Raw genomic sequence first — 23,553 nt, forward strand, 5'->3', positions numbered from 1 at the left:
TTAAAAAATGAGATTTTTATTTATATTTTCTGTAATTTGATTTATAAATGCAAAAAACTAAACTTATCAAATTTCAACTCACTATAAATCATTTGAACTTTCACTTATTGATATCAGATTTGTTAAATTTCACAGGATTGTATCACTTTTTAACTTCAGTGTAGTAAAGCTTTGTTTATTGTCTCCCACAAAAGTAATAGACTCTGCTGGTCCTCCCACTGTAAGGCCACAACTCCACTAGCCGTAAAAGGGCCGTAAAACCCCTCACCGTAAAAGCTTTTAATCACGTGACCATGATATTTTACGCCTGAGCAGGTCGTAAAACCAACGTAAAAGCGAGTTGAGCTGTGTTCAACTCGCTTTTACCAAACCAGGCTATTTTTTTTCCATAGATGATTCTGCACATCACTCAGAGTATGACAAAAGTATTCATTGGTAAAAGTGACACCACAGGGTAAAAAATCCACATGAATAATGCCATGTTTGTCCAAGGAAACATTTGCCATCAATTTGCCTACAAATGAAGTGTTCAAAAATTTTTTGGGTGGTTTGAGTCCACATGATTCCACTGCTTTGATGCTCATTTTGATTCTGGAGTGAAGTAATGTGTCCAGGTTTTGTTACATGTAATGATGCAATCCAGAAAATTCTGGCCTTCCTTGTCAAAATACTCCTTCAACTCAGTGCATATTTGAGTTGAAATATGCACAACTCAGTGCATATTTCAACTCAAATATTCTGTGCTGGTCAAAAGCAGAAAGCTTTCTTGGTACTTGGTGCACTAACTTCCCAAAAATGCAGATGTTCATGAATGATTGTCTTCATTGTCCCCAAAGAAAGATTTGTCTCTTTTGCAATTTTCATGACAGGTTATGTGTCAATTATCTAGGATCAGGCATTCTACACACTGGTTGTTCACAGGAATGACTGCCATAAGTTTAGATCCACTACAGGCAAGATCATCATTCATGAACCTCTGGCCATCTTTAAAAATGTTTACACCATTCAAATGTCTTACTGTAGCTGAGTATCTCATCACCATACTGTGCTTAAAATCTTCTGTAAATATCCATGGATTTTATGCCTTCTTTCACAAGAAATTTTATTATAACTGTTCTACGTAAGCACTGTTGTCTACCATTTTGAATAACTGACATGTGAATGGCCAAACAGTAAAAGCCTACTGCCTACCAGTAAAAGGGCACATTTTCTACTTACTACTGTGAATAGTACTGACACATTAGCATCCCTTCCTGTACCTGTAAAACTAAAAGTGCCAGTTTGACTTGAATGCTCCCTTGTAATTGTTACCTGAAGATACTTCAAATTAAACTGAACAAATATTACATAAATGTGAAATTTTAAGACTAAAAAATAATTCTATACATAATTATAATCATTATCATTCTATTCTGTTTTGAAACTAACTACTACTACAATTCTATTTGAAAAGATAAATATGGTCTGTATTTATCAAATACATTTATCCCTTGCTTAACACAGGATTTGATTAACATGCAAAATTAATTACAGCACTCCCTTTATATATGCAGCAGAAGTTTAATTAACATGGTGGTTTTAATAGATGTCTTTACTTAATGTAGATATGTATTCTCAGCAAATAAGGTGTCAGTGGATTTGCTATTTTTGTGCTGAGGATGGTTTCCTATACAGATATGTAGTTTAATTATGACAGTTGTGGAATTTAACACATTACTACTAATGTGATATTGTAATATTTGTTTAGTAGCTTATTTTAAAACAATACTTCATATTTTCTTTGCATAACATCAAATTGAAATGTCTGCAGATAAAATGCATATCAGGCATATTAATGCCTGATATGTATGCTTTTTAAGTTTTGTAAAAAATATAATGCTATACAAACAGTGAAAAATACTCTTACTGTATGGGGAAGATGCTCCTAAATGTCAGACATGTCAAATGTGGTTTTGAAAGTTTCATTCAGGAAATTTTGAACTAAAGGATACAAAAATGTACTGTGCTCCCAAAAGTTGTTGACAAAGGAAAATTTCAAGAAAAAATTGTTAAAAATTGATTAATAACAAATGAACTTGCAAAAAATCATAGTGTATCATCGACTTGATGATTGTGTTCCACATGCATAAAGTAAAAAAACAAACTAGATTGAGTATAATTTTATCTGACGAAGGTAGGCAGCTCTAAGGTTTCATTTTATTTTTAAATTAGTTATACATTTTTATCATAGAAAACTGTTCTTATGGATAAAAATAATTGTTGTTAACTGTTATTATAATTAATAACAACTAACAAAATAAAATTATTTGTTGTTAACTGAAAATTTATTCTATTCGGTCTTGATTGTTTTGACAAGTACCAAAGTATATCACTGTATTTGATTAACACGATTTTGATATATGCAGTAGCAACAAGAGATTAAGGGATAAATTAATCGTGTTAATCAGGGGATACCTGTATTGGCAGTTTAAAAATTTATTCTTCATAAAATTATTTTAAAATTATAAAAATTTTAACATAACAAAAATAAATATAGTGTTTAATAAATTATCAATTTAATATTACCATACTTACAGGAAATGGATCAGGGCCTTCCAATATAACATATCCATCAATCACATGTGTTAAAATATGAGGTTTAACTATCGCTTTTTGTGGTTGTTTTTCTTTAGAAATGACATCAGAATGAGGAATGGCAACAGTGTCTTCTTCTTTTCTTGGCTTTTCTAATGGTTCTGGTTCAACTGTGGCTACATCTTTTAATGATGGACTAACATCAACTACAGGAACAGGATCAACTTCCATATTTGTCTCTGGTACATTATTATTAGTTATTACAGGGGTTTCAGGAAAAGATTTTACATCTGTATTTGTGGGTTTTGGCAAAACATTAACTGCTGATATAGGTGAGATATGTTGCTTTGCTAACACAACCTGTTGTCCAGTTTCTGTAGCTACTGACTTACTTTGAGTTGCAGTACTTTTCATTTCTGGAGTTGGTTTTGTTTGATTAGCAGCATCAGCTTTTTGATGTTGAAGTGGAGGTGTTTGTGTTTGTATTGTAACTGTTTGTGGAGGAGGCAGCTGCAAACCAGCAGGAGAGCTTCTGTTATTCTGACCACGTGAGCGTTGTTTTGCCTGATTAAAGAATACTGATTTTTAAACTCAAAACAATCATAAATAAATAATTTAAAACAGGGATGAGCAACACGCGGCCCGTTAAACATGTTTATGCGGCCCGCCAAGCATTTCTAAAATTGAATTTATTTTATCGACTTTCTCCCATCAATATATTGTTATAAAATTAATTATTATAAAATGGTAGTACATACTAAACCGAAACAATTTTTTGTGACGAGATACACACTTGTCGGTGACTTGTTTAAACATGCAATACGAATGCGCTGCATCTGTGCTTGTTTGTGTTTGCTTCTGTCACACAATCAGTCAGACTGGTAAGCTGTTAACTAGCAATTTTAGCAATTCTTGTGTTTCTTGAAAGACGTGGGTGCAATATTATTGTCAAAAAGGTAATATTAGAGTTTTTTTTATTCAAAATTAAGTTTTCCTACAAATTTTTTTAACTTTCAAATTTTTAATCCATAATAACATGTCGGAAAAGCAAACAAAAAAACGGAAGGTTGCGAATGAGCACAGGCATTTCCAAGAAAAGTGGAAATTTGATTATTTTTTTCACTTTCGTCAAAGATAAAGCTGTATGCTTAATATGCTCAGAGACTGTGTTGACATTAAAAAAATATAACAAAAAGGCATTACGATACAAAATATGAACAACAATATAAAAACTTAACAGGACAACTCCGGATAGATAAGTTTAATCAAATGGAGAAAAACTTGGAAAACCAACAGGCTATTTTTAAAAATCAAGCTATTTTATCAAATAGGGCAGTAAAGGCTAGTTTTGTTGTCAGTCAAATACTGGCAAAAAAAATGAAACCCTTTGCAGATGGAGAGATGATAAAAGAATGTCTGACTGCTGTTGCAGAAATAGCATTTACTGATAAAATAAATATTATTTCAAACATTAGTTTATCAAGATTCACCATTGCAAGGAGAATTGAAGACTTGTCCGAGAACATAGCAACAACGCTTCGTGAACGCATTGCAAAATTCAAATACTGTTCTTTGGCACTTGATGAGAATTGCGATATTAGCGATACAGCACAACTGGCTATATTTTTACGTGGTATTGACACACCAAATTTAATATTACCGAAGAATTGTGTTCACTGATTCCAACGCAAGGGACTACAACTGGCAAAGACCTGTACGATGAACTAAAGTCTGTGTTGGAAAATTTTTCAATTTCATTAGAAAAGATTATTGGTATATCGACAGATGGAGCACGAGCAATGTCAAGCATGGAGGTAGGAGTATCGGGAAGGCTATTTCAAGACATTAAGAAGGTCGCAGGAAGGGAAATATTCGTTAACCACTGCATAATTCACCAGGAAAATTTGTGTGCGAAAAGATTGAGTTTGCCAAATGTCACAGTACCAATAATTAAACTAATCAATTTTATAAAGTCGCGCGCGTTAAATCACCGTGAATTTAAAGAATTCCTGAAAGATTTAGAAACTGAATATGGCGACGTGGTTTTTAATACTGAAGTACGTTGGCTTAGTAGAGGTGCAATGCTAAAAAGAGTATACAACTTAAAAAGCGAAATACAATTGTTCTTGGATATGAAGGGATATGCCTTTCCTCATTTTGGTAATAAAGAATGGATGTGCGATTTTGGGTTTCTTATCGACATGACTCAGCATCTCAATGATCTTAATGTGGAACTTCAAGGCAAAGGACAGTTTATTCACAATTTGTATGATAAAATTCAGGGCTTTGAGCACAAATTAAAATTGTGGAAACAGCATCTTTTGCAGAATAATGTGTCTCACTTTCCACATTTAGAAAAAGAAAACGTTACTACTTCTCAAAAATACGCACAATATATAGACATTTTAATCAACGAATTTCAATTACAATTCCAAATGTTCAAAGCTGAGAAGACAGCGGTTTCCATGAAAATGTTTTCCTCACCATTTAATATCGATGTGGGTACAGTTCCTGAAGACTTTCAAATGGAAGTGATTGACATGCAGAATAATACCGATTTAAAAAATGTATTTTTCTCAGTAAACATCGAAAATTTTTATAAATCTTATGTGAGCCCTGAGAAATTTCCGCTTTTGACAAAAAATGCAAAGCAAATGATGTCTCTGTTCGGAAGTACGTATGTTTGCGAACAATTATTTTCAACCATGAAATTAATCAAAAATGACCACCGATCAAGACTGAGTGATGCACGATTAGAAAGCTGCGTACGTGTAGCTACCTCATCAATTCCGGCTGATATTGATCAGCTTGTATCGAAAAAACAGTGCCAAATTTCTCATTAAAAATTTCAAGTAAATTCGTTTTTCTGTTCTTTTCTTGTTTGTTTTTATTTTGCATTAAAATTTGTATATGAAATCTTTACTTTTTTTAAATTTTATATTTTTTTATTCTAATGTTTATTATAAATAAAGTTTTGTAAATTATTAATAAGTGTTACTTTATGTGTGGCCCGCCAAAAAATTTTAAAATTTAAATTGGCCCGTTGATTAAAAAGGTTGCTCACCCCTGATTTAAAAGATATATTATTCTTAAAAATAAGAATAATAATTTATCTTATTTTTAGTAAATTGAGAATTAATAAATTTTAATAAATTAGAATTAATTGATATATTGTATAGTAATTATTTTTAAAATTAAATATAAATTACTGTATTTAATATATTTAAAATATTTTATAAATAAATGATGACAGCTAATAAAAAAAAGACAAATTACTGTAATCTTAAACTATACACATTATTCAATTATTTGTGTGTAAATAAAAACATTAGCATTTGAATAACTTCAAATTACTTTTTTTTATTATTAAAAAAATGATGTAAAATAATTTTTAATATGTGTTATCTTTAAAATTATTAACTCCAGCTGATGCCATATGTAACTGAATATGGTTATTTCTAAATTAATACATTCTGAAAGTGAAGATTGAACAAAGGTCTAGGTAGCATAACTGGCAATGCAACCACATGGTAAGCAGAAGTTGCAAGTTCAAGTCCCACTTCTGGTCAATTCTTCTCTTCCAGATTCTTCTAATTTAATTATTAAATTTAGCAAGAGATGGTAGCTAATATCTGCCTCTAGTGCCAGATTACTTAGTATTTAATTAATAATAATAGTAGTAATATAGCCCAATATAATTTGTCAATTTGTTTGGCTTTAATCATTTGGCAATAAATTTTTTAAATATTCAAATATTTAAAAATAAATTACAAAATAAATATAAACTTTTCTCTTTTTTTTGCATAACTTTATCAAGTACAAAATCTAGTCTTAAAAATTAATGTAATTTAAAAAACAAGTTTTATTTTAAAACCATATAAAAGTAAAAGTGTTTAAAATTCTATTATAATTTAAAATTAATAATAAAACTATTTCTAATTGACAAAATACTATCTAATGAAACCCTTAAATTTTAAATTATATTTAAAAAAATAATAATAGAATATATCAAAAAACAATACGTAACTATTGATCTAACCTGGGTACGATTTGGAGGTGCTCTAGACTGAGCAGCAGCAGCTGTTGAAACTGCTGTCTGAGTGGCCACTGAACTTGCAGGACGAACCTAATTTAGATTTTTAAAACAAAACTAAACATTTAAAAATTCTTATTTATTATATGTTATTATAGAGCTAGGATATCCATGCACTAAAAATCATACACATTATAAGTTATGCATATAAGTCATTTAAAAGTTATAACTTATACACTCCTCAAAAGTGAAATCTCAACACCATGAAGGAATGTGTGTAGCCTCATACAAACTGCAAGACCAGTAGAGATGACAGAGATATGCAAATGGTTAAGTTTACATACATATCAGGTCATGTGGTATCCAGTTTTTTGTTATAATGATTTGCAGCTGGCTCAAGCCATAAATGCTATCAGCAATGATTTGCAGCAGCTGAACTTTGAAAGTAGTGTAGATAATGGCTCGGAGACACCAGCAAGCTGAATACCACCAGTTAATGGCCATGGAATGAGACCTTATCGTGGAGCTGCATGACCTTGGTTTATCAATGCTTTCAGTTGCCATGCATGTTGGAAATGACACGAATACAATCCAGCAATGTGTAACATAATAGATGCAGGAACGTCTGCAAACACCAAATGGGAAGTGGATTGCATCAACATACAACAGTGCACCTACCTGCAAATTTGCCATCTGAAGCCACCTGTTGCCGTCAAACAGGTGCATCTGTGTCCACCCATCTTTTGCAACAGGCTGCATGAAGTTGGATTAAACATAAGGCAATCAGCAATAGGAATGCCATTAACTGCTTAACACAGGGCTGCATGCCTGGCATGGTGTTGTCGTCATTGCAACTGGACCACTGGATGGCATTGTGTATTGTTTACAGATAAGTCCCACTTCTGTCTTTGGAGGAATGACAGCCATGGATGAGTGCGGCATATCCTGGGGAATGCTATGTGCCAGCCCTTTTCACTGAGTATCACACTAGCCTAACACTTGTGTTCAATCAGCAGACAGTCCTAGTTTACATTTCTGGTACTCCGATAACAGACCAACATGTCACATAAATTGTGGAGCCTGTGGTTCAGACATTGGTGCAGGCAGCACCCGACACAGTGTTCCTGCAAGATAATGCCTGACTGTATGATGAACTCTAATCAAAGGATGTGAATCACCAGTCTGAATGGAATTCATATCCTTTCTTGGTTAGTAGACTCATTTGATCTCTCTCCCATCAAACACCTGTAGGACCTCATCCAATGTGAGGAACACTGGAAACATGCAAGCCACAGTGAATGCAGCATGGCAAGGATACCTCAGGCTACCATTAATCACCTCATTGATAGTATGCCTCACTGTATAGTGGCCTGAATAGCTGCTCATTCACTACTGAATAAATAAGTGTCTGTTGCATATTTTTGTTTGTTCTTTTAACCATTTCCATATCTGTCACATCTACCAGTCCTGCAATGTGCATGAGAAAAATACACATTTGTTTCTTTTGTTTTGCTAAAAAGTGCTAAAGGTCTAACTACATATACCTGTAGGTGCTTGATATACAATAAATGATGAAATAAAAATCAACTGTTAAAGTTAAAAACCACTGTGCAATGGATTTATTATGGTTAAAAGCCACCACATGTTCTGGATGTTAACTAATAACGAGATGACGAAAAAAAAAAGTTTTATTTTCTTATCATTATGATTTATTTATCTTCAATCATCTTATATAAGTAAGTAACAAAATTATTCACCACATACAGAAATTTATGTGTATGTGTTAACTTGGTTACTTTACAACAAAATTTAATTATTCATGCATTTTATGTTCTTTTAGTGACATTTTCATTTTTATCAATACAGTATCTTTTATAGTTACACATTATAAACCCTTGCTTATTTCCAGATGTTAACATGGATGCTGAGCAAAGTGTTAATAAAGTTGAGGGTATATCCTGAATGTTAATAAAGTTACTGTCAGAAATTGTAAATTCATTATGAGCATAAAGTCAATCAAGAAGACCTTCCATGTTTCCTAACTGATAGAGACCTGATGGATTAATGCTCATAACAACAGCTAAAACATTTCTAGGAACTGCATGTCCCCTATCAACATCAGACACCCTAACTAAAACAATTGAACCAATTTCAACTGCAGAAAATTACCCTAAATTGAGAAAACTCTCCAAGCTCTAGCTCATGCTCAAATAAAACAAAATAAGACGAATGATTCTATGACACAAATCCCTGTACTATTATTATTGTGAAATAATAATCAGAACAATTCTTAGTTCATTGTTTTTAAAAATTTTAATAACTAAAATGTCTTAGGATTTTTAGGCTTTATCAGAGGTATTAATATGGAGAGTGCCAATGGCTCAATGCCATGAAGGTTGAGAAAAGTGAAATCTTACTTGGGTGTAATATATAGTAATACCTCAGTTTTTGGTATTGTTGGTTTCAGATTTCACCAATTGTTTTTGGACAGATTATTGACGAAAACTGAGGTATCACTGTACAGTATACACCCATGTAACTGGCATCAATCTGCCTTATTTCTTTAGCTTCTGTTGTCCTATCCTAAAACACTCCAGTTATAGGGAAAAACAGAATGGTTTTAGGCTAAAACTTTTTCCAACGAAACTTGTGGTACAATGAGTAATAGCATCAGAACACAGTAGTTTTACCTAGATTTACTCTTAAATATAAGACTACCCAAAACATTACTCTGAGAGGTTAAAATTACTCCAGAAAAGGGTAATTACCCTAGAATCAGCAGCACTGATCAAGAATGAACACAATACAAACGCTGCAAGTGTTTGCAATGCACCCGTTGACAAGTTACAACCTATCCTTCGTATCGTGGTTGCATCAGCTAACGTTCAGAAGGCGTTATGGCTTTTCTTAATCACCACAATGCTTAGTGGTCGAATATCATGAAAGCCATGACACAAATTTCGCTTTGTGGTTGATTTTTGCTCAATGAGCGATTTCGATCTTTGAGCCTAACATATACATTTCTTTATTTGCTTAAATTCTTGCACAATCAAAATTTATCCAATTTTTTGCAACAAAAAAACTTTATAAATATCAAAAACCTTATTGCTAAAAATATGAAGTTGGTACTGTACAAAAAATATTATTTCTCAAAGAATACCTACTATTTAAAGAAGAGTAGCTAGTACTTAAAGGATATAAAAAAAATAGAAAAAAATCTTTATACTTCTTGGATATTAGCAAAAGGTAGGGTTACCAAATAACCATATGTGAAAGGAGGTCAATTCCTGTAGGAAAAAGTCAAAAAGGAGGACATATAGAAGGACAATTTTGTAAAAAAAAATTTTTTTATTGAACCTTTACAAATACAAATGCTTTTCAAAAATACTTTTGAAAAGATAAACTTAATTGTTCACGTTTTAATTAAGGTTGCTGCATGAAATCATATTTTTCTGGTGTGCTGACTCTGTTAATCAGTTGTTTGTTTTTTCAGATTTCATCATAAAATTCTAAACAATTATGATTGTTAAAGTTGAATTTCACCATAACCAGACTTTTTACTGTTTCAATTGTCATTCTGTTTTGTTCATCTGTCCACTGAGATTCCATTTCCTTTTATATTTTAGCATTCTTTCTCCAATTCTGCATTTTTCTTCAGAATTTTATTCACTGTCAATGGGAAAATTTGTTTCTAACCTAACTTTTAAAATATCAGATACTTCTTCCAAAATAGACATTGTTTCTATAAACACAATTAGATTCTTTGTCCATTTTTAAAAAACTTTGGTGAAAACTGTAGGCTAATGAATGTACAAAACTTTAGATATGCTTCATTTAATGGGTTTTCAAAGAATGATTAAAGCACAACTGGAGGCTTCTCAATAGATAAGAAATAACTTTTTAGTGGCTCATACTTTTCTAATACTTGTGAGATTACTTGATATAAGGATAACCAATGGGTCTTGGAATGACTAAGAATTTGCTTATATTCAACTTCGACAAAAGAACAGAATTCTTTTAACTTTTCAACCTGGACAGTATAAATAGAGAAATGTTTAAAAATCTTTACAAGAATGCTCTCAATATCAATGGGTAAAGAATCTACAGCATGTTGAATATAATTATTTACAATATGCACTGTACATCCTCTACCTTCTAAATGCTTAATGTCTTGTCTTAGCAATGTAAACACATTATTTTTTCCTACATGTCCACATGACCCAAAATTTGTGTTACAGTTGTCTCCCCCAACAGCAACACATTTCTGAGAACAATTAATTTTTCTCAGTGTATTGTCTGGATATTATTTTGGAAAGGATACTTAGAAATAACCAGATCTATGGCAGTTATAATATATAGAACTATTAGGCTTAATGTTCCTTTCTGAATCACTCGTTATAATTTACATAATAGTATTTTCCATTTCATATTTCTGTTTCCATTCCTTAAAATCACTAAATGAATTATATGTCTGAATATTATTAGATATAAAAATGTCATGCATCTTGTTGAAATATAACAATAATTCTTTTTTATGATATTTACTGAAACACAAACTACATTTAAATATTTTTAAAGCTCTATCCTTGCTATAATCCTTTTTATGCTTCTCTCTCACGTGTTTGCTTAAACTTTGTTTATATTTATATTTTAAGTGGCATATAGTGCATTCTATTTTAACCAAGACTGAACAAAGACAAGACCCATATGTAACGACAACCTGAAACTGACAAATCCAGTTTCCGCGACTGGTGCTCTTTCCATTGTGCATAATTTAGAACTAAAATTTACCAGAGCTCTAAACATTTGTGACTTGACCCATGTGTCACTTGTAAGATGGGTGAATGTAGTCTCCCATGTTCACTCCTCCAAAAGTAGGCCATTTGCTGTTTTCGTTCAAAGGAGGGAGGACGGAGGACTGGAGGTCAAATTGTAGGACATGTCTTAATGATCAATAGGTTGATTTTCATACCAAATACTGTATAATAAAATGGAGAAAACACTGAGATTGGCGTTATATATACGTTTTCTTATCACAAGTACTTTCGATGAACCTATAGTCATCGAAAGTATTTGCAATAAGAAAACATATATATAACGCTGATCTCAGTGTTTTCTCCATTTTATTGTAGAACATGGCCTCCTAAAGAAGGACATTTGGTAACCCTAGCAAAAGGGAAAGAAATATATCAGTTTTATGCCAAAGTTTCCTTGGAGTCCAAGGAGCATTTCTTATCAGTAGATTCATGGAATTTCTCTTATGCCTTGAATAATATAACCATTAAAACTGATGATATTCTAATTATTAGATCAAACACCAAAAAGCCCAAACAGGAAAAGTTTAATTATGGCCACCTGGTACAAAAATACCTAAATTTTTTTTATTTTTTCAGAAAATAAAGAGAAATGATATTGTAAGTTAAAGAAAAAATGTTACTCTCAAAATGTTTTTGTTAAAACATAACCGGTTTAGATGGGGATATGAAAAAACAATTATGTTAAAAAAAGGAATAAAAAATGATGGAACAGTTTTTTATTATCCAAAACTTTAAGAACAAATACAATAAATACACTGTGTGTCCAAAAATAGGACACATGGTGTCTTCAAGACACATAAATAAAATAAATGTATCTTGAAGAGTTTGAAGTCTGTGTTATTTACAATTTCCAACAATATCACACATTAAATTTTGTCAATTTTGATATATAATTATGAAAAATAAATAAAACATTCTAAAAATATACAATAAAAAACAAATATAAAATATAAAAAATAAAATAAATCTTTATTCTTACTTGTTTTTGTTTTTGTAGATAGGGTGTTGTAGGAATTACAGTCATGTGACTAGAGGGAGTAGTTGAAGCCATTGGAACTGCATAAGCAGTTGCTGGTGAAGGACTCTGGATAAACATATCAGGCTGTTGACTACGAATAAAAATAGGATTTTGTGTAAGTAACGTTGGGGATTGTAAGCCACCATGTGTTGCCCATGTAATTCCTTGAGGAAGAGATGCTCCTAATGCTTGTAGTGAACCTATAAATTTTAAAATTATTTTATTTAATTAAAGAAAACCAATATTGTTCCTCAATTTAAAAAAAAAAAAATTTTAATATTGGGTTGTAACAATTCATAACATTTTTGTAGAATATGAGTTTTTGCCAACAATAAGGAGCCCCAGGCCAATTTTACTTTGTCAGTTTGATGCAAGATTAATTCAATGCATTATAAAAAATATAAGAATTGACTTTATTTTTTTGGTTAGATGAATATTTTTGTAAAATTATTTTCTTTACCAAGGATTCATATGTAATTTATATAATTTTTAAGTTTTTAATAATTATTTGTTTACATTAGAAATGAATTTAATGAATTTAAAAAGTTTAATTATATTATAAAAGACTTTTGTGTAGAATCTAAAACATTTGCTGGGTATAATTAGTATACAGTATATTATGTAGTGAATGTAATTATTGTAATGACTCATGATAATGCAAAGCTCAATCTGTAATATTAAAAATGGTGGCATTATGGCCTTTAAAAAGCAACATCCAAATTTTAATCAAAATGTTATAGTTTTTGACAATTTTGATGAAATTCTTTAGCACAAAGCATACAGAAATGTTGTTATATCACAATAAACGACTTTTTCTAATAACACTGTAGTGCGTAACACAGAGACACACACTAAAACTTTTCACAGTATTGTATACGATGAAGAAGAAGAAGGCCTTGGTGGAGGCCGAAAACATTAGAGAACCAACTAACATTTTCGGCCTCCACCAAGGCCTTCTTCTTCTTCTATTGTATGCAACACTGCGAAAGGTTTTAGTCTGTGTCTCTGTGTTATTACAGTCAAACCTGTTTTTATGCGATGGATAGGGAATGCATAAAAAAAACGCATTAAAAAAAAAAAAATCGCACGAAACTTCACGAGTGGCTATAAAAAATAGTTTTCTCAACACAATTAAAAAAATATTTTTTTTATGCGGTCAATAGGGACCGCATAAAAAAAGTCTCACATAGAAAATAACTCAAAACTGTACAAAATAGAATTTATTGACAACAGATGTCAGCACTTGACTGCATCGTCTTGTCTATCGTCTGTTTTACATATTTTTGTCCAGGTGGTGTTTTGTTGACTTAAAAAATAAATTATTTCATTTTTCGCATATTCATGCAATAATATTACTATAATAAGTTAATTTATGCTATAATAAGTTTATTTAGCTATAATAAGTCAACGTGAGACATGACAAATCGCACGAGACTAGTTGCCAACTATACCGCACAAAAAAAATCGCATTAAAAAAATCGCACAAAAAAAGACCGCATAAAAACAGGTTTGACTGTATATCATATTTAAACATTCATTTTATTTTATCACATCAGCTTTGATTGATTCTGGTCTTATCATTTAATTATTAAACATTATATACAAAATTAATGTATAATTTTGATATACAGGTATACCTCGCCTTAATTGGTTCCAGGAGAGGCGACATAAGTCGAAAAATGATGCAAGTTGAATTTACTTGTGTAGTTACGACGTAAGTCGAAACTATGGTGGAAAACGCCAATAATGAGCACTTAAAGACCGCTAAATAAGACGACAACACAGAAACACAGATGTTTTCATATTTCGTTCTCTAGGATTTATGATGATTATATTAACATTTACTGTAAATGTACATATTTGAATATGATTTTATGTGCTTTTAACGCTTTTCTAGTGATATTACGAGTTCAATATTTGTGGCAGACAAATGTAAAGTCGAATAAAATGACTTAAATTTGATTTTTATTTTTCCATATACTTTTTTGACAAACGACGTATAATCGAGAATGACGTAACTCGAGGTATACCTGTATGTTTATATATAGGCTAATGCTGTGCACTCATTGCATAGTGAGTGTTTGTAATGTTCTTATTTCAAAAAGCCAATAATCAAATTATCAAAAAACCAGAAACTTTAATGAAATTACATGGATAGTTTATAAAAAATATAGTAAAATTATCTGACACAAAAAAAAAATTGTTTTTCTAAATTCAATTATTTGAATCCATCAATTTTAAACCCAAATGCTAAATTGAACTTTAATACTTTCTAAAAGTCTAATTTGAAATCCTTATTAATTCTTAAACTTTACAGAAACAAATATATCAAAACTGGCTACATAACAGCTTTTGTAAGGGATATGATGTAATCTATTCTAGAAAATCATTAATAATTAGCAATGCTGTTTAAAAATCTGAATACATAACCACCATTAAAATATTCATTAATTTTCATAGAAATCTTATAAATTTTGCTATACAAATACTGCTATTTAAGAATTAAAGATTGAATTTTACATACTTAATTATTATTATAAATACCTAATATTTGAGCTTGGCTTGCTATCATAGCAGTTGGTGCTTGACTTGCAATCAATTGTGGAGATGATGTCAATTGTTTCAATTGTGTATTTGTCAAAACCTGAGCTGTAGCATTTGAAGATGAAACAGGACATGGTAAAATTGGTGACTTAGGCTGTAGAAGCAGCTGGTTGACCCATCATCTATTTAAAGTAAACAATTTTATTAGTTACAAAAATATTAAAGCACTAATGTCAATAACAAAATTTAATCACCCAATTATCATTTATAGTTTATAATATTTACATCTATGGAAAACATTAAGTGAATTAAATAAAAGTGATTTTCATATTCTACAATTATATTTTTAACATTTATAAAGTGAATTTATAAATGTTAATAAATTTTATTAAAAATATAATTGTAGAATATGAAAATCACTTTTATTTAAATAACTAAATTTTCAGATAAAATTAAGGCTTATTAAAAATATTAAAAATTTATCTTATTAATCTTTTCAACCTACTTAAATAAATCAAATAAAGATTTAACATGCAAGAAAAATTTAAATTATTATGGCAAAATGAGAATATAAAGCATTTTCTAATGATATCAAACATAAATTAAAAATACAAACAAAAAAAAAATTGTGTTTTTCTGTTATTTTTATAATATTGATTCAAATTCTTCATGGTTAAAAAAAATAAAACAGAATTAAACAGAATTTCTTTATCCATGAAGAATTTGAATCAATATTATAAAAATAACAGATAAAACAGATAAAAATAAAACAGAATTAAACAGAATTTCATCTTTCACTTCATTCTGTATTATAAAATAAATACAGTCAAACCTGTTTTTATGCGGGGGATAGGGACCGCATTAAAAAAGACGCATTAAAAAAAAATCGCACGAAACTTCACGAATGGCTGTAAAAAATAGTTTTCGCAACACAATTAAAAAATATTTTTTTTATGCGGTCAACAGGGACCGCATAAAAAAAGTCTCACATAGAAAATAACTCAAAACCGTACGAAATAGAATTTATTGACAACAGATGTCAGCACTTGACTGCATCGTCTGGTCTATCGTCTGTTTTACATATTTTTGTCCAGGTGGTGTTTTGTTGACTTAAAAAGTAAATTATTTCATTTTTCGCATATTCATGCAATAATATTACTATAATAAGTGCATTTATGCTATAATAAGTTTATTTAGCTATAAGTCAACGTGAGACATGACGAATCGCACGAAACTAGTCGCCAACTATACCGCACAAATAAAAAATCGCACAAAAAAAACCGCATAAATTAAAAATTCGCATTAAAAAATCGCACATAAAAAGAGCGCATAAAAACAGGTTTGACTATAAATTTTTAAACAAATGCTTTGAAATAGAAAATTGTAAATGCCTATATAGTACTGTTTGATCTAATCAAAATGATTTCCATACAAATATAAAGAACAATAAAATCCTAATTAATCAATTTCCAATTGATTAATTAGGATTTTATTCAAAATATATAATTCAAAATTTATTCAAAATTTATAATTCAAAATTGTTTCCTTATATTATTAAAAACAAATAATGTGTTTTGAATTAATCATAAAAGTATTACAAATTAATAAAATTGAGTTTATAGAATTTGACTAAAGATAATCAAATAATATAACTGGATTATTTCATTATTTCTATAAATTGAGACTTCATTTTCTATGTGGCAACAACTAAAGTCTTTAGAAATAGAGTATTACTAGATTATTCAATCCCATCTGTTTTAATGTAATGCCTACAACAATTTCATGTAAATAACCTGGAGAGTAACATACAACTGCACCAGAACATACTCTATAGAAAATTGCTAAAACGAAAATAAAACATGTACATAATCCAAACCACTGTATACCCCATACCTCAAGCATGTGGCCACTGACTGCATTCAGCAGAGTATTTTTCTACTGAATGCCATCTATAATAATGGTACTTCCAAACATGTTGAGTATTTTAACATCATGGTTAATATTGAAATTCATTTATGGTATCTTCAACTACCTATAACATTGATCAAAGATGGCTATGCCCAAATAGTAAGTGAAGTACATATTGAAGGCATGCATTACAGTATTAATTCACTCAAAAACATTTATTAGCAACTAAAAACAGATATATACAAAATAAAACTTAAACCATTTGAAAAAGTACTGTGATACCTCATACTTTAAACATTTCAAAATTCAAACTTCACATGCAGTGAAAAAATGCACTCAAAAAGTAAATACAATCTGTTGTGTGCCCAAGTCATCTCTTGCTCTTGCATTATGGTTAAATGTTTTCTAAGTTTTTTCATTTTATTTTTTATGTTTCACTTTATCTCACATTAGCAATAAGGTGTTACGTTTTACAACTGTTATAATTAAATCATATATCTGGGTTAAGTAAGGACAACTGTTGAAAAATACACAAAAACTTTCTGTTCAACCCAATATAAACTTTACTTATTAAAGTCTACAAGGAAGGAACTGACTGTTGAGACTGTTAGACTGTTTAGATGAATAATATTGACTGTTGAGATGAAAAAGGAACATATCATGATGCACGAAAGCAGTAGGCATGTGACAGATTCAGTGACCATATTTAAGATGCTGAAGTCAACCAGTAAATGCAATTTTCATTTTATTATACAATATTTGCATATTTCATTTATTCTTTTCATATTTTAATTTATTATTAAAGCATTTAATTGTGTTATTTTTCCCTTAAATTATGTGTATTTGCAGTTTTAAGTTTATATAAATGGATATTGTTTAGGGTGTGGAAATGAATTAATTCACTTTCCATTATTTCTAATAGAAAAACTTGATTCAGACTTTGAATAATTCAGTTTGAACAGCCTCCTGGAATGAATTAAATTCAAAGTACAAGGCACTACTGTAAATTAAATTCACTTTGAAAGTTTGTGGAAACAAGTAGAAGCTACTGTAGAATTACTTTCATTCATTATGAATCTGCTGAACAATGAATTACAAGTTGATACTCATAGTTCATTGTTCAGCAGATTCATATCAGTTAATGCTCAATTAGAACTATTAAGTCTGCTGAACACAGCCATTGATTTAATGACTATGTAAGACTTATACAGAATAGTTCATATATAAACCAATATGTTCTAAATTTTTATCTCTCTTTCAATTTTGTAATTAGAATTTATATATAGGGTGTTCCAAATTAAACTTGACATTTCCAGCCAGCTACAGCAAAAACTATTCATCAGAAAGTCATGAAAGTTTGAGAATGCCTTAATGAGATGATGAGAATTTTTTCCTAGAGCAAAAAAGTTAGTTCTAAAAACCACCACTAGATGGTACTTTTCAAGCTGAAATGGCATATTTGCCTACAAAATCCCCAGACTTGAATCCATGCAATTATTGGCTCTGAGGCTATCTCAAAAACTTGGTCTACCATGATCCCATAACATTGCTGTCAAACCTTAAGGAGAACATAGCACAACATTGTGCTATGTTCTCCCATGTGCATAACATTCCAAGACAATACACTGTGTGCAACTGTTGAACATGCTGTTTTATGCTTTCAGATGGTAGCATACAATGGTGGCCATTATGTTTTGAACATGTTTTGTTCACATTAGACAGATAACTTGTGTAGCTCATTGTTATGTTCCACATAAAACTATAATATGCCATCTAATGGTGATTTTTAGAACTAATTTTTTTTGCTCTACAACAACTTCCCTTCATCTCATTAAGGTATTCCCAAACTTTCATGACTTTCTAATAAATAGTTATTGCTGTAGTCAGCTGGGAAATATCAAGTTTAATTTGGGACACCATGTATGTACTTGATAATTAATCAACTCATTCTTATAAATATTTCTTAATAAAAAATAATTATTATTAAGAAAAACTGGATACTCCTTTGGTGCTAACAACATATTACTCTTACTAGTGTAGTTATTTATAAACTTAAAAACATGCAAAACTGTACATAGTCCAGTTAGTTTAATTCATAATAACAAAATAAATGAAAGTTTAACTTGTACATAAATGATAAGCCTTTTTTGCAAATTAGAAATTCTTTATGTCCTTCATTCACCAACATATTCATTATTCATAAGAAAAATGTATAAAAGTATGCAAATTCTAATTTAACAAATTTAACTATTATTTAACAAACTTTCACTATTTCCAAACCTCTAAATCAAAGATCCCCAAAGGAGTTAATGAGGCATTTTTTGGAATTAGTTGAAAATAGGTCATTAAAAATTATTTGTGCACTGGTTTATGTATATCAGTGTTTCTCAAAGGGTGTGCTGAGAAATCTTTTTTTTTTAAGGCATTGTTTTTATTTAACATCTTTGTCCAAATATATGTGCAATATCATTAACAAGAATAAAGTAACAAAGAATCTTTTTACAACAAACTGAAATTGACATATCCAAATACAGGGGCATCTGCATTCAGGCACCAACACTATTTGAATAAAGACTATCTGTCATCTGCAGACCACATGAAATGGATCAACACAGTATAAATGCACAGTACCACTGAATTATCTCAGAAAGTCAAAATAAAGGATCCTGTCTCTAGTCTCTCTAATTCTCTGGGAGTTGTATGGATAGGCGTGTGGTGTATTATGTGTTTATATATATTATGTTAATATTGTCATATTAAACTGTGTTTGTGTAGTAAAGTAAATAATTTAGGATTAGCTGATTTATTTAAATAATTTAAATGCATATGAAAATTAAAAATACTACAAAACCATTTTTTTTTTTATTAGGAAAAACTAAAAATGGATGTACAAAAATTTTTAAATAAAAACAAAATTGTTAATGTAGCACAGTAGTTCAGCAACAGATACAAATATATCCATTGAAAATAGTGATAATATGGACAATACCAGTGCTGATGAATTTCAGCCGAAAAGACTGAAAATTAGTTCAAGAAAATATAATGAAGATTACTTAAATTTTGGTTTTACATGGACAGGAGACATAAATTTTGCCTTACCTTTGTGTTGTATGTGAACATAAAAAAGTAAACAGTGCAATGGTTCCTAGCAAGCTAAAATGCCATATGGAAAAAGTTCATCAAAATTTGATGTCTAAAAACAAAAGGTATTTTGAACAATAGTGGTAATGACAAATAGTGTCAAACAATAGGTAATGACAAATAGTGTCAAACAAATACAGAAATTTGAAAATACAATAAAAGTGTCTGACAAAGCACAAATTGCCACCTATGAAGTAGCACAACTTATTGCACAAAAAGAGAAACCTCATTTGATTGGAGAAATGTTGATCAGACTGCTTGTTGTGTAATGGTGAAATGTATGTTTGGTAAAGATGTAAAAGCTGAAATAAATAAAATTCCTCTCCAACAATACTATAAGTCAAAGAATAATCAATATATTGGAAAATATAATAGAAAATGTTCAACAAAAACTTGATGGTGAAATTTTTGCTCTGCAGATATTAGCAGGAAAGCACAGTTAATGGGATTTGTTTGATTCATTAACAGAGATTTAATTATGAACCAATTTTTATTTTGTCAAGAATTGCCAGGAAGAATGACAGGAAAGAAAATATTAGGTTGAACTGAAAGTTTGTTTGGTTATTTAAATAATCACTTGTCTGTGGCACCTCTGTCGTGCTTATCAAGTTTTAACTTGTTTAGGTTGACATTACAAATATTTGCATATTTATTACGTAAGTTTAATTACAGCTATTTTTTAAAATTTTGTTATCTTTTAAAGGGAAAAAAAAACATTAAAATGGAAGATAAGAAGGTGCATTTTCGACATCTCATGCTCTATTATTTCTGAAAAGGAAAAAATGCGACAAAAACTCAAAAAAAGATATGTGCTGTTTATGGGGAGGATGCAGTTACTGATTTGAACCAGAAATGGTTTTCAAAATTCAGGGAGGGAAATTTTTCTCTTGAAGATGTACTTCAGTCAAGATGACCTTCACCATAGAAGATGAGTCCATAATGGCTTTAATTTAAAATGATCAGCATAAAACAACATAGGAGATTGACAACAGATATTTGGGATATTTTTAAGATGTTGGCTGACATTTGGATAGCCTTGGATACACTTTCCATTATGGCATTTGGGTTCCCCATCAATTAAGTGAACGAAATCTTATTGAGTGTGTTTCTGTATGTGATTCACTTTAAAAAAAACAATGAAGATGATCCCTTTTTAAAGCAATTAATAACAGGCAATAAAAAATGGATCATTTACAACAATATTCAATGCAAGTGATCTTGGAGTAAGCCTGGTGATCCTCCAGTGTTGCAACCTAAAGCTGGTTTGCATCCCAGAAAAGTAATGATTTCAGTTTGATGGGACTGGAAAAGGGTTCTTTATTAAAAGCTTTTACCCAACAACCAAACAATTAATTCCAATAAATATTGTCTTCAACTGGATGAACTAAAGGCTGCAGTGCATCAAAAATGTCCAGAAGTTGCAAATTGATGGGGAGTGGTATTCCATCATGATAATGCAAGACTGCACATATCATTAAACGTGCACCAAAAACTTCTAGACTTTAACTGGGACATTTTGAGTCACCCTGCGTATTCTCCAGATATTGCTCCTTCAGACTATCATCTTTTTTGTTCATTGCAGAATAATTTAAATGGCATAGAAATTCAATCTTTAGAAGGTATCAAAAATCACATTGATAATTTCTTCAATCAGAAACCCACCCAATTCTACACAGATGGAATTATGAAACTACCCATCAGGTGGCATAAGGTTATTGAATAGAAGGGCAAATACATAATGGACTAAAGGTTTTTTATTTATTTCAAAATAGTATATTTTATTTCTTTCTAAAAACCAAACAAGCTGTTGATTCAACCCAATATTTAATTGTATAGATAACTTTTTGAAAAGATAAAGTTATCATGGAATATTTGTACAGACACTTGTACAGATGATGATGCATCAATGATCAAACCTGAAATATGTTTTCTGGCATTTGGGAAAAAAAAAAATTTAAATCTTATTTCTACACATTGCATCAAGAAGCTTTAGTAGGCAAAACTCTCCCAATAGAATTACGCATTGTACTATATGATGTAATAAAAATTGTTAACTATATTAAAAGCAGACCTTTAAAATCACAAATTTTCAAAGAATTATGCAACAGCATGGAATCTAAGTACAATTGTTTATTACTACATAATGATATTCATTGGCTTTCTAGAGGAAAAGTTTTAGCCCATGTATTTGAATTGCAAACAGAACTTTGTGCATTTTTTAAAAATGAAATAAATACCATAGGAAAACAAAAGAATAGTATGAAAATACAAAAATTTTATGACTGTTTTAACAATGAATTGTGGTGTGGAAAACTGAATTACATAGAACATATATTTGCACATCCTAATATTTTAAATACTAATTTACAAGGGTAAAATGAAAATCTCTTAGCATCAACAGATAAGTGAATTGTTTCTGATAAAAAATTATGCTTGTGGATGAATAAACTTGATGAAAATAATTTAGCTATGTTTCCTAAGATTGAGACCTGAACAGATGAGAAATTTTCTTGCAGCATGGTGAAAAATCATTGGGATTTGCTTCGAAAACATATTTTCCATCTAGTAAATTGAAAAAATATGACTGGATTTGAAATCTTTTTATTAATGATACATCAAACTGGAATCTTTGTCTTGAAGAAGAGGAAGAACTGATTTCCCTTTCATCTGATTGAAGATTAAAAATCAAACATTCACAATTTCATTTGGATACTTTTTGGATTTCAGAGATGAATTTCCAAAGTTATCTGAAAAAGCAATAAATATTTCACTCCAATTTTCTATGTCGTATTTATGTGAATTGGGATTTTCAACTCTCACTAACATGAAAAATAAAAAAATAACCAAGATTGGAAAATGTTGAAGATGAACTGCAAGTTGCTCTGTCTGAAATAAGACCTGAAATAACAAAACATTGTCAATCACATATTTCACATTGACTGTACTTTTTTACATAAAAATTCATTTGATCTCTATCAAATGTTTAAATAATTTAAAGCTTTGTTGAAGGCATACATATTTTCTTTTTGTAATTATTTATTTAATTATTTCTATATTTTATTTTGGTTGTAAGAATTGTTTGCATAACACAGATATAATGCAAGTATAAATAAGAAATCTGTTAATATCATTTTTCGTTCTATTTATTTAATTTAGAAATTTATTCTTCTATAATTATGCAAAATTTTTCTTCTTTGGAAAGTATGCCATGAGAGTATAAAGATTGAGAAATACTGATGTATGTGACAGTTCAAAATGTAATTGTACTGTAAGTAGGTCTTTTCTATTAAAATGTTGCATAGATTAATTACTGGCTCAACAAATTTGTTTATTATTATTATTATTTTTATTATTATTTTGGGTTTATACTGTTGTACAATCTGTTGCGATGATGTTATTTATAAGACATCATCAAAACAGATTGTATTATATTAAAAATTCTTTTTTCATTTACTATATTTTATAATTTGTTTTATAATAATGATAACTTGATTAATTTTTCATTAAGGTAAAATAAA

The 23,553-nt window shown here is 30.0% G+C and overlaps 1 protein-coding gene across 1 annotated transcript in view; it reads right to left on the reverse strand.

Annotated features, from left to right (window-relative positions):
• LOC136982186 (polyhomeotic-like protein 2) overlaps positions 1 to 23,553 on the reverse strand; it is a 161,480-nt gene that overhangs the window by 57,731 nt on the left and 80,196 nt on the right. Inside the window, exons 5-8 of the mRNA XM_067278620.1 lie at positions 14,987 to 15,152; positions 12,404 to 12,642; positions 6,602 to 6,700; positions 2,575 to 3,138 (exon numbers count right to left, since the gene is read on the reverse strand). Coding sequence (XP_067134721.1) covers positions 2,575 to 3,138; positions 6,602 to 6,700; positions 12,404 to 12,642; positions 14,987 to 15,152 — 1,068 coding nt within the window. The remainder of the gene's footprint in view (positions 1 to 2,574; positions 3,139 to 6,601; positions 6,701 to 12,403; positions 12,643 to 14,986; positions 15,153 to 23,553) is intronic.

Source organism: Centruroides vittatus, unplaced genomic scaffold, assembly GCF_030686945.1.
Source record: "Centruroides vittatus isolate TY-2023 unplaced genomic scaffold, ASM3068694v2 contig_1168, whole genome shotgun sequence".
Lineage (NCBI taxonomy): Eukaryota > Metazoa > Arthropoda > Arachnida > Scorpiones > Buthidae > Centruroides > Centruroides vittatus.